The following is a 13,085-nucleotide window of genomic DNA, read 5'->3' on the forward strand; positions in this document are numbered from 1 at the left end:
CGTGTCGTTTGACAGTAGTCGTTGCTGCAGTTGCTAATGTTCTCTTAGCTGTGTTAATGTGTGAGCATATATATATAAACATTTATATATATATATATCTAATGTGCGTGTTGAGTAGCTAGGCTAAGTTACCAGTGCGTATGCTGCTTCATTCATAGTGAGGTCTCAGTATGTGGAGGTACCCAGTGAGGTCGGTGTTATGGAAAGCAAAGGTCTTCCGCGGTATTTTCAATACAACTCATACGGTCAACACCATGAAGTCCAGATCAGCTGGATCCTGTGGCAGTGTTTCAGGAAAAAAATGGATTAGACCCAGTGGTTTTGACTCGGGTTTGAAGACTTTCAACAGCCTGACCAAGCAGAAGGAGCCTCTCGTTCTGGCAAGAGAGGGAGTAGCTACCTGGTATGGAGGGTCGTTAAATTACTAATTATTATTATTATTATTCATAATCGGATAGTAACACAGTGTTGTGCATGTGTTGTGTCTCAGGTACAGCTGCGGGCCAACCGTGTACGACCATGCTCACCTGGGTCACGCATGGTATTGATAGAGAGTTAAACATTTATACTTTTTGTACAAGCTAAAGACTGTAAAGTGTGTCCGAGCTAAATTGCTTACTTATGTCTCGTCACAGCTCTTATGTCAGGTTTGATATCATTCAGAGGATTTTGTCCAGGTTGTTTGGAATCACTGTCATCCACGCTATGGTTATCACTGACATCGATGACAAAATCATCAAAAGAAGTTGGGAGGTGAGATCACACGAGTGATTCTTATATCTGCTGTTTTTGATCGCTTCATTGAAAACATGCTCATTTGTTTGGGTTGTTTTACAGGAAAATGTTTCCCCAACCATCATTGCCACAATGTATGAGGATGAATTCAAGAGGGATATGTTGTCATTAAAGGTGTGTGATTAGGTCGTAGTTAATACCTTTTCTAATTGAAGTGTGAGATTAATGGTGAGTTGTTTATCTATAACATGCTTTGTATTCTGTCATTATTTTTGAGGTGATTCCTCCTGCAGTGTATTTAAGAGTCACTGAGAATGTGCATCATATTGTTGCATTTATTGAGAGGATCATTGAAAATGGACACGCTTATGCGACAAAAGAAGGTGAATATTTAGGAAATCATGATTGTTATTTCTCTGTATCCCCATTCCCACAGTGCCAGAGCCAACGTTTGTCAAATGCTTTTGTTGCAGGTGATGTATATTTTGACATCCAGTCCATTGGTGATCGTTATGGCAAGTTTGTGGGAGCTGTGGGTTCTCAAGGAGAACCTGGTAAGTGTTTCTGTATTTTGTTATATTAGAGGATGGGTCTGTATCATTTGGATGTGTCAGATTGAGCAGACTGTTATCTTTTCTAGATTTGAGAGGCCTTTTTGGGAGATTTTATGGTGTCATTTTTCCCTTTTAAAGATTTATGGAATATGTTCAGTCTCAAGAGGCAAACTGTAAAGGAGAACAATGACAAGTGTGTCTACTCTCTCTCTTAATTTGAAAACTCTCTTTACGACTACTTGTTTTCATGTTTTTAGCATCACCTCACCAGCAAAATGTTTCCTCTGCATTTGTTCTTTCTGTTTTAATATCTGAAATTGTGTGGCTTTTTGAGACCCATACACACTGTGATTCCTGGCACTGCTTGTTCTGTATGCGACAGACTATATGTTACCTCTACTAACTGACCGACTGCGTGGTTCTCCAGGCAGTGCAAATAAACGAGACTCAAGGGATTTTGCTCTTTGGAAGCAGTCCAAACCTAAGGAACCATACTGGGAATCTCCATGGGGCAGAGGAAGACCCGGCTGGCATATTGAATGCTCTACCATCGCTAGGTTTGGATTTACAACAACATGCCTGCTTTAGTTTGTCTTACACTATACGTTAGAGTGTCCTTGGGCCTTCCTGAGGATACGTGGTCAACATAGCCAGGTTTATTAAGATTCTAATGTTCAGTTTTTGGTAGAGCTGTTTTAGCGAGGCATGTATGATCGTTTTGGAGGCTGCAGTTTGTATTCCTTTTGGATTGTGTTATGTTCTGCATTATGCTGAGAGGTGTTTGTAATATTTATTCAACCCTCGCTGGTTTGAGTTGCATTAGGTTAAGATAAGTTTACATAATAAACTGGCAGCTGAGTGTTTACCAGCCTATTTGCAATGTACTAACTTGTCAGGGAAAGGAAAGTGTTTGTGTCGGGATGTGAAGAACAGATGTGAAGTGTAAAAGATCACTCTGGTCTTATGATTGGGTTAGGTTTAACCTAACCCTAACCCTGTGGGGAGCAGGTGCGCGAGGGTGAACAGACTCGGGTCCGGCGGCTGGATTTATCTTGGGTTTACAACCCACTGTTTATTAAAGCAAACGCTAATACGAATCCATCACCGAAACAGCACCATCGAGCAGCAGTGGAACAGCAGAGGAGCCTGTCAGGGAGAGACAGGGAGCTGTCAGGCAGCCCACAGTCAGAGCTGAGGAGGGGGCGTGTCCCGGGTCCCACCCAGCTTAGCAGCCGCAGATCGGTAGGGAGCGTGTGTCAGTCAGAGTCTGCATTCATCATGAATGCTGTTGTTGTTGTTGTTGATGTTGTAATATCATTGCTTGCAAAGTGTTAAAAGCACTGAGTATGTTGTCGTGACAGGCCGGTGGTGGGGTGGGGAGGGGGGTGCTGGGGGGGGCCCTATGATGGTCTCTTGTCCCCGGGCCCCAGCAAGTCCGTTGACAGCCCTGATTGGAATTTTACAGAGATGTCAATTCATGGAAATAATCAACAGATTTAATAATGATATTGTGTGCTCGTCAGTCTACAGCGTTGTTGTCTCTGTGGTGGTTTCAGCTTAGTGTTTGGGAGTCAGCTGGATATCCACTCTGGAGGTATTGACCTGGCCTTTCCTCACCATGAGAATGAGGTCGCTCAGAGTGAAGCCTATCACCAGTGTGGACAGTGGGCAAACTACTTCCTCCACTCAGGTAAATCCTAAATCTCCCTAACGCGTGTTCATCAAAAAGACTCATTTGCAAATGGCTTTAAAATATGATCAACATCTAAATATGTGTACCACCCAGGTCATAGGGTCCGGTTCCTGTCATATGAGCATGAAAAGTAACCAAAATATCCTGAAAGCAAAATAAGGTTCATTATCAACAGGTGTAAGGAAGTGTTGCCAAACTTAGTGTTTCTGTTTTTTTAATATGTGCACCTGATTGGTTATTATTGTTTTTAGGGCATTTACACCTAAAAGGCAGTGCAGAGAAAATGTCTAAATCTTTAAAGAACTATGTCACAATCAAGGTAAAGTCATCGTCAATCTTTCATCACTTACTGTTACCTAAATGTTCCATGTCTATATTGAAATTTGTATATTCAGGCCTTTTTTGTCTTACAGGACTTCCTGCAGTCTTACTCTGCCAATGAATTCCGGATGTTTTGTCTTTGGAGCAATTACAGATCAGGTGGGAAAAATAATGATGTTGTTAATGATGACAATGTTTTAATGGATGTCTTGACGAGATCAGACTATATGCCGTCTGTTCACTCTGCTCTTTTGCCCAGTGCAGTGTGATATGAAAGCATATCAGGAAATCAAATCATTGAAAAAGACATTCTGAGTAAATGTATTCACAATTCACAAGACTGAAAAAATATTTCATACATTTAACTATAACTATATTGGTTTTAACCAATATTTTTGAAATCAAGAAAAAACAAATTAATTTATTGTTGTTCTGAATGTATGAGCAATGGATGGAACTGAATGGAACGAACCTGTGGACACAAGTAGCTAATTATCCCAGTGGCTCACTCCAGCCTCCATACACCAAACATTGATGACCAGGATGTAGCCTGTATCATTCATTGCAGTAAAATGGTTAGTTTTCAGTAGTAAACAGAACAACATTCACGGTTTACGGCGGTGTCTCCACAGCCATTAACTACAGCGAGAACAGCATGTCAGAGGCTCGGAGCTCTCTGAGAACCATCTCCAACTTCATCTATGATGCTCAGGCCTACATGAAGGGTCACCTGCAGTCCTCACCCATACAGGAAGCTTTTCTCTGGGAGAGGTAGTATCCCAGTTTGATGGATTCATTCATGTTTTGATGAACTGTCTTCATTAGATGTGCTTCAGTTTCTGTCTTACTGTGCACTGAGAGTTTCTGTTCAGTTCAGTACTCAGCTCATAGTCTCGGCATTGTTAAGTGAATTAGTTTCATTTTGATCTTTGAAACACACTGTTGTTTTAAGTGTCTTTGAGGTGTATTTATGTTTTTATGGAGGTGGAGTATACAAGCTCCATAGCATACCCCCACCCCCCACCACACACACACACATACACACCACTTATTCTATTTGTTTCAGCTGATTGGAAAGAGTTGTTGTCTTGTGTTTCTTTAGGTTGGCGGAGACTAAATCCAGCGTGATGAAAGCACTTGCAGAAGACTTTGATACCCCACAAGCAATCTTTGCTATAATGAATCTGGTTTATCATGGAAATTGCCAGCTTCATCCTGTTTCTAAGGTGCACATCTGACTCTCCTGTGATTGCATAAACAGACTAAATTCTTCCTATTTCTTCCTGGTTTACAAATGAGATTTATCAGTAGGTTAACATGTAATCCCTGTGTTGAATGGAGCTGCTAGAAGAAAGATTATGGGCTGTATGACTAACTAATTAGTATCTTAGAGCCACCACTAGTAAGGAAATAATATCTGTGTGGAGGGTAAGTGCCAATTTAAAATATATAGAGATTCAGATATCGGTGAGATGCAAAGAGTCTTGCACTATCCAGTGAGGAGGAATCAGTTTGAAGCACTGTCAGTGAATAACTGACCTGTGCCTGTGTGATCTATCTCTGTTCAGTCTGACGGAGCGGCTCGGAGTCCCGCAGTGTTTGCAGCGATGATCAGCTACATCAGAGACGTCTTGGATGTGTTTGGGATTGATCTACTACACAGTAAGGTCTGAACTCAGGAGATTTTTGGCATTTTTTTCTAGATTCTCAACTGACAGCAGGACAGTGTGCGTAGGATAAAAAAAAAAAATACAGTCTGTTCATGTGATGAAGGAACATGTCATCCAGCTCTATGGCACAGAGGAGTAAGATATATCAGGCTTTCATACACACACAGTATATGCTGGGGATTATAAAGGGGTTTCAGATCAGAAACCACTGTTTCTCAAACAATGTCGTCATGTGCAGGAGGCCGATGCGGCGAGTCACTGTGGACATCTAGAGGGCATTGTGGAGCAGCTGGCTCGGTTCAGAAGTGAAGTAAGAGCATTTGCGCTTACCAGTCGCGATGGCCCAACCACTGGATCACCCAACAAACCTGGACTTCACCCAGACAGAATCCCTCTCCTCAAAGCCTGTGACACCCTCAGAAATGACCTGGCACCCTTGGGTGTGCTGATAAAGGTATGCCTGGTCGGTTCACATCGAAATGAAAACTGGTGTTTTACACAGTTTGAATACAGATAAATTGGTTACTCTGTCAAATATTACAGTTTACAGGGAGATTGGACTGATTTATTTTTCATGTTTTTAGGATAGAGGAGCCACCTCAACATGGGAGATAACTCAGGGAAAACAGAGTCAGAAAGGACAGAGAGTCCAGGATAAAGACCAGGAGACATCCAGCTGAAATCCACCTCAGCCTCTGAGACTGCCCTTTTCAGGCTTGTGGACTCTTTATCAACTGAAAAACTTTATGAAAACAAGAGACCAAACATCCTGATTTCATAACAGAAACTGACTACAGGTTTGATGTCTCAGTCATCAGTACATGGATTCTTCTATTCCTTGACACAATCTGCCTGTGTAAGCATTGTAATAAATTTTATGTTGTTAGTTGTAATTTTATGGTGCAATGTTTTCCTCCACCCAGTATTAATCCTAGGCCCTGTGCTGATCCCACAGGATTAAGATTAGTGTCTAATAGAATAAATATTAACAGAACATGACATTTTGGGAACTATCACCTAGAGTCAGATTAGAAAACAAAGATCAGAAGAAGGTATTTTGCACACAGTACAGGAATAAGTTGTGGTACACACAAATTAGTTTACATATTTTTTACTTAAACTGTGCTAACACTTGGCTGTTCATCAGGCTGGGCAGGCTACTCTGTTTAAAAACAGCATCTTGTTAAAAGGAAAATGTGAGAGGCAGCATCTAGCTTACCCTGCCTGCACTGCATCTTTTCTAACTTGTATACAACTCAGATGAATTTAAGGGTCAAGATGTACAGTGACATGGCATGTCAGGTGTTAAGTTTTCAGTCCCTGTATGAAATAATCACAATAAAAAGTCATGTCACAGTAAACAAGACCAAATTCAGAAAAGATGGCAAAAAAATGAATCTCAAAATAGTACTTTTTTCCAAATGTTTACTTTTTTCACAATGCCAAGTTACTGTTTGTCATATTGATGGTCTTGTTATACACAGTAGTTACTGTACTACCATTACTGTAGTAGCATGACACTGGTGAATACAGGCTACTGAGCAGTGATGTCACTGTCCAACAGATAACAGCATCAGCTGGCACCAAACAATAGTCAACAGATCAACAGCCAGTATGTGCTTTTCACCAGCAGTTGACTGAAAATTTCACACAGATTTGAGTTGTTATTCTTCTTCTGCAGTCTCATGAAAAGTGTCATTCAGGTGTCCATCAGGCAGCGCTGCGACTCTCGGGCATCAGATTAATCAGACGGTTACTGGCCTGAGCCAGTTCTGTGATGGACACTCTGCCTCTCTGTCTGATGAACTGAGCCACTGAGTCCAGCTCTTCTGGAGTGATGGATATGAACTTGCCTCTGTCATCAATCACTCCTGCAGGAAACATGCAACATAACATATCATAAAGGGTACAATAATAATGAATATAGAATTACTATTAATAATTATTATAATAAGTAATATGTTATGGATCCCTACTTTAGGATGATGGATACTACTCAATCATTTTATTCGAAAAATAAAAAGGTCAACATCAAACATACTGTAAAATCAACCACACACTACTGGCACAGTGATTTATTATGATTAATCTACACATTTGTACCTGTTAGCAGTGGCGTGCACAGACTTTTTAAAGGGCAGGGGCTGAAAGGAAAAAAAGGGCACATATAGTGTGTCCTCGCCACTGAAGAGGGCACTTTAGCACATGTTTTGGCTCCCAGGGGTCATTTTAGCACGTCTTTTGGCATCCAAGAGGGCACTTTAACACGCGTTTTGGCTCCCAGGGGGCACTTTGGAGCACGTTTTGCCGTCCAAGAGGGCACTTTAGAGCACGTTTTGCCGTCCAAGAGGGCACTTTAGAGCGCGTTTTGGCGTCCAAGAGGGCACTTTAGAGCGTGTTTTGGCTCCCAGGGGACACTTTAGAGCGCGTTTTAGAGTCCAAGAGGGCACTTTAGCGCGCTTTTTCAAAAACTGGGCCACGAGGGGGGGCAGTCGCCCCCCCTGCACGCCACTGCCTGTTAGTTACTGACACTAACACTGACAGAACCAGGTAGTCAAGTGAGGACCATGAGGCCAGCTTTATCTATTTAAAATATTTCAAGGAATTGAAGTGTGGGATGATATGGAGTCTACAGAGGACAGCTACGGTTTGATGTAGCCTGTAATTCCATCCACAGATGAATGAACCCTCCTCAGTTCATCAGTGCTGCAGAGCCTCATTTATTTGCTTCTGTTACTGCTGATGTTCCCTGAATGCAGCTGTGTCACACTCCATCATGTCTGTGTGGCATGCGACTATTACAGTTGGGCCAATAAAAGCCATTTTGATATGAAGTCAAATACTGGACCAGACCGGTAATAGGAAGCACCCTCTGCTACAGAAGAGGAGAGAAACTAGTGTGAATGTAAATGTGAGCAAAACCCAGTAAAGTCTCTCAAACTGAACTGAAATAGAACAAGCACACAGAAATCAGGTAAATAACAAACATAATATTATGTTAATCATGTTGTCATATTCATGCAATACAAGTTGGATTTAATGCCGTTGGCAGAGAAGCTCATGTAGGCTACTTAATTTGTTAGTGGTTTATTACAAATGCTGGTCAGTTTGCATAAAATCAAACTGGTTTAAGCTTGTAAACTGGATCGGAAACCATATTCAGTATCAATTAATCTGTCGATTTTTATTTTCCCAGTTGATCAGTAAATTATCTGGATGTTTGAACTTGAATAGGAGTGGATTATCTCCTGCAGCAATCACTGGATAGATACTTTATTTATCTCCGGAAGGAAATCTGGATGTAGCAGCCATGTCCACTGGAAACTGGACAGAAACCAACTTTGTGACTTGTAACTTTTTATTAACTCCACATCTTCACACATTTCCTTCCTCTCACTGTTTGGAAAGTACATGGTCCCTGCCTCTGGACATGGAACACAGACATCTAGTTAGTGATTTCTGACTGGTTTAGGATCATCACTTATGAGCATGGACACAGTAAGACTTCTGCTCATGTGTCAATATTTACTCTGAAGAGCCTCATCCATTCCAGCCCTGTTCACACTAACCTGTGAGGGAGCCTTCAGCTAACAGGTCCTGCAGTCTGCAGATTGCATCCTGTGTCCTCATCCCAAAATGAGAGGCCAAGTCCTCCAGGAGAACCACCTTAGAGCTCTGGACAGAGGGGACACTGTTTAATACACTGCATTCAGATAGTTGAGTACAGGTTGGAGCATGCAGAGAGTGTCAGGTCTCACCTCGATGTACTGGATGAATTCTTGCAGCAGATTGCGTGACTAAGAGTAAAGAACACAAAGACTTGTTATATTTCAAATATACTATCGCCAAAAGACAGAAAATTGAACAATAAAATTATATGAGCTCAGCTGCTGTGTGACCTGGTCCTCAGTGAGTTGCTCCTCCTCTCCCTGGTCCTCTATGATGAAGGATGCTTTGAGTCTTAAGTACTCCTCCTCCTCCCGTCTCTCCTGCTCCTCTTTAGCCCGCCGCTCGTCCTCCTCCTGAATAAACACCAGCAAAGGGTCTCAACATCTCCTTGTATGAACACACAGGGGGGAAACAGCTGGTGAGAGGTGTGTGTGTGACCTGTTTCTGTTCCAGTAGTCGTTCTCTCTCGTCCTCCTGACGTCTCTCTTGCTCTCTGAGCTCCTGCATCCTCTTCCTCTCCTCCCTCTCCTCTAGCTCCACCTGTTTTGGGAGTTTTAAAACCTCAACAGTGAGCTTTAAGACATCTGAAGGTTGCCATTAAACACTTTGACAGAATATCTTTAAACTAGTTTGACACCAAATCCATATGACATAAAGTTCGAAAAATAATGAACACTGACATATCTCATTTAACATGCTAATCTGAACGTAAAAGCTTTGGGATCATGTCCTTTAAAGGCACAGTGGCTCTATCCAGGCTACATAATATTCTATACAGTATACACTACATAGTACACCAATTGCTACAGTATGCTGTTTTTTACGATCAGGAATAGTACAATATATGCGGCTTTCAATGTCATACAAACTGCAACTTTACAACGTCACTGCTAAACTAAAGATTTCATTAATGTTGTTTCCAAGATCTTTCTAGAGCAGTCTCAAAGCCAGCAAAATTAAAAGATTTTTTTGTAGACTGCATTGTGGGACAATAGCGTCCATCAACAAAATCAACCGTATTTATTCTGCAAACTGCTTTAAGTCTACTTCATTGTCACTTTTCCAGTGTGACTACATACTTAAAGCCAGCTTAGAACTGGTGTGCAGTATGGACCTCTCACCTCTCTCTGGGCTTTCTTAGCCTGTTTCTCCTCCAGCTTCTTCTGCTTCTTGGCTCCAACTTTTGCTGTTGGCTGGAAGCTCTGCTGCTCCACCTCTTCTTCTTCCCGAGGCTCCCCCTCTGAAAGCAATGACACACTTGTTGCATGTTCATTTACATCATACATGTATCACAAGTCCTGCTTCTGTTAAGATGGGAGCATTAAACTAAATGTTTTACTCTTGGTTTGGCCCCATTCCGAGACTGCCGGTCAGCCAGTGGCAGGCTGGCCTCATAAGTCTGCCTAATGCACTGAATAGAATGCTGAGATATGAGCGCTAATTCAATTTACTTGAATAGTAATTTAATTATTTCATGTATTTTTGAATGAAGAATAATCCTTAACAACAATTTAGTGTGAGCAGCTCAAAGACAAGCTGAGACGAAGCTTATTACAAAACATTAAATACTAGAGTTTGTGTCTAAATGTTCAGCACAAGATGGCATTATCTCAATCCTAAATATTAACAGCTTATTAGAGGTAACTGACCATCTTCCACAGCTTCTCTCTGTGGTCGTCGATTAGCCATCACCGCTGCCAGGTTCCTCCTCCTGCGAGGCATACCAGCTCCTCGCTCCTCTGCTGCCCGCTGAGGGGGGCCCGCTGCCCGGACAACATCCCTCCGCTGCACCTCATCAGCTAAGAATGGAAAGGATACATAGCATATCATGCTATTGTCTATGCAATACACGTTAAATGTGTAGGAACTGCAAAGACTTCAAACTAAATAAAGGAACAGAGCAATGATATCAGATCAGCACATGGCATTAGTCAAAACGCATGAAATTAGGGCCTTGAAACTGGTGCATCAGTGTTAAGGCACTAAGTTTTTCCTCTGTTCAGTCACAGAATTAGAAGCAGTTAAAACGTTCAGATAATTAAAACGGAGTAATTTCGTGTTCCTGACATGAAATAGGTTTCAGCTAAGGATGTCCTCATCAACTCTAAAGATGTTACAGCGCCACAATCCTCATTATAACTAATGTCATTTGTCAATGTAATAGCATTTGCTCATCCTGAGTCCAGACCACGTGTTTTCCTTCTGAATGTATTGTGCAGTAAGTTTGTTTTTAGTGTGGTTATTAAGTTACAGCTTCACTGGCACATGAGGAAATAATAGAAGTTCATGTGGCCCACTGAGACACATAAGACTGACGTCGTCATAACAAAAGTAACGACAGCTGAAAAGCTGTCACCTTGACTCGGCGCTGTTCTCTCAAACCTTAATTTATATACTTACTATAACGTCAAAAACATGACACCGTATCGAAAATGTTAATGTGCAAATCTTATTTAAAAGAAACTGCGTGATAAATATCAACGTTATGCTAGTTGTTAACATTAGCTCACCAGTTTCTGATGTTAGCTCTTAGGCTTCTTACCTTCTTGCGTTTTCCTCCGCACCTTCAACGCAAAAAAAATCAGAACAACGAGGATAGCAGCAGCTACTAGATAAAGTGCTACGTCCATAGCTGTTCTGAAAATACACTTTGGCTAAATCTAAAATACTGTCCACATCGAAGTGTGTCAATGCCCAGCTATGGACTGTGAAGGGCCGTGTTCTTCTTCGTTGTGATTATTTGCGGATCGCAAACTGTCCTAGAGAATGCATAGTGCCCCCTGCTGTTTCGGAGTATGTAGAATGAAAGGGTTATTGTTAGAAATACACACATATATGAAAGTTTCAAATAATTGAATTCCGGGTCATTTTCCTCAGTCGAAAATCTTCCTACCTCAACCAGCAGTCAGTTTATTGGCGCATTACTGCCACTTGCCAGACTGGGAGGAAAAGATGAAAATAAAGTTCTCCTAAGTGTTTTCTTATATTTTCTATGATGCCTTCGCTAGCAGACTTTCTATTTTTTCTGAAGAAATATTTTCCTGCTGCAAAAATCGTTTAATACTTCAGCCATCTAAAAAAAGTGTTTTCAATCCAAGTATGATGTAAAATATACAGTACTTTGAAGAAATACATCATCAAGCAGCATTTTAGATTTTGTTTTTTCAATCAAATGTGTTTAAATGACCAAAAATAATGCCATCCTTGCAGATCTAGAATCTAACTCAGCAAGCACAGCAGTTTGTCCCACTTCCAGGTAACATGCAGTGCAGTTTGACACTCACTAGGTGGCAGACACGCTGCCTCTGCAGGAATCACCTCAACTGCTGACACACTAATGCTTATGACTGTGTGCACAGCCTGTTAAAAACATCCTCACCCCCTCTGTCACCACCTCCACACACACACAGCCCTCATCCATCAAGTCTGAAGGTAACATTCAAGGCTCTGCACTCTCCATAATACATCACAACCCGAAAGCATCACCCACTACTCCATAACGATAATACTGAATCTAAAAACTAAAAATACTGTGATAATGCGTTAATGCAGATACAACAAAACAGCAACCATGAAGATCTGGTGGTCCTGTTGAAAGCAAGCATGTAACTCTGATTTACTAGTCTGACATTTTTAGATTGTGTGTAATACTTCTATATCAACATTTACTGTCTGTTGTAGCTGCTTGAAGTGGGGCTAGTTTTAACTACAGTTCACTGGTTTAGTCCAGTGCTTCCAAGCCAGGATTTGGGGCATTCCAAGGGGTCATAACATACATCTTGGGGGGTCATGGGATGATTTATGGGGAAGAAAAAAAGAAGGGTTCCGCTATGCAAATTTATATTTAATTTTTGGATTTTCCATTTTTTCCTTTAAGTGAAATATTGCATTTTTACACTCTGTTGGAACTGCTAATGACTTAAAGACATTTGGAGATAACAAGCCCCAGAGGCATAGTATACAAAGAATAGATGGATGACCAGGGGCAGAGGACAGATGGGTGGAACCAGCAGGAGGACAACCAGATGGTGGGGGTTGCTCTGGAGGATTGTCCAGAAGCCTGCCAGTGAAGGTAGGAGCTCTCCAAGCCTCTCCTGCTGTAGCACCAGACCTGGTGACTGCTGCAGCTCCAGCTCAGTGGAATGCTGCAGTCCAGACAGAAGGCTGCTGCAATTCAGGAGCTGGTGACTGCTGCAGCAGAAACTGTGGATTGCTTTAGCAAAAACTGGGCTAAATATAACAGGTTAACTCGATAACACACGAAGGCTACAGTCTTGCAAGGTGGATATGGCAGAAATGAGTATTTGTAGGAGGCTCGATTACAGAATGAGATGCAGCTGGTGGTGCTCTGCCCTCGCTTCAGCACAGCTGTCTCCATTCAGACCATCACACATACGCACAGACAGAGGAAGAGAAAGAAAGAGACAGGCAGGAGCCAGGACA

The 13,085-nt window shown here is 41.7% G+C and overlaps 2 protein-coding genes across 2 annotated transcripts; one reads left to right on the forward strand and one right to left on the reverse strand.

Annotated features, from left to right (window-relative positions):
• The first annotated feature begins 6 nt into the window (after positions 1–6).
• On the forward strand, positions 7–6,280 carry cars2 (cysteinyl-tRNA synthetase 2, mitochondrial). Its single transcript, XM_041966353.1, has 15 exons — positions 7–403; positions 491–541; positions 636–753; positions 838–909; positions 1,013–1,118; positions 1,209–1,289; positions 1,717–1,846; positions 2,846–2,979; positions 3,234–3,301; positions 3,396–3,462; positions 3,936–4,074; positions 4,406–4,529; positions 4,872–4,970; positions 5,212–5,427; positions 5,558–6,280. Exons 1-15 carry the CDS (start codon positions 171–173, stop codon positions 5,651–5,653), a joined length of 1,734 nt encoding a protein of 577 aa, XP_041822287.1. The 5' UTR covers positions 7–170; the 3' UTR covers positions 5,654–6,280.
• Positions 5,550–11,365, reverse strand: LOC121627442 (DDRGK domain-containing protein 1-like). Its single transcript, XM_041966354.1, has 8 exons — positions 11,185–11,365; positions 10,292–10,441; positions 9,764–9,882; positions 9,081–9,182; positions 8,873–8,995; positions 8,732–8,770; positions 8,543–8,648; positions 5,550–6,844 (listed from the first exon to the last, which is right to left on the reverse strand). Exons 1-8 carry the CDS (start codon positions 11,270–11,272, stop codon positions 6,684–6,686), a joined length of 888 nt encoding a protein of 295 aa, XP_041822288.1. The 5' UTR covers positions 11,273–11,365; the 3' UTR covers positions 5,550–6,683.
• Between the last annotated feature and the right edge of the window lie 1,720 nt (positions 11,366–13,085).

This window comes from Chelmon rostratus, chromosome 24 (genome assembly GCF_017976325.1).
Source record: "Chelmon rostratus isolate fCheRos1 chromosome 24, fCheRos1.pri, whole genome shotgun sequence".
In the NCBI taxonomy this organism is placed as follows: Eukaryota; Metazoa; Chordata; class Actinopteri; order Chaetodontiformes; family Chaetodontidae; genus Chelmon; species Chelmon rostratus.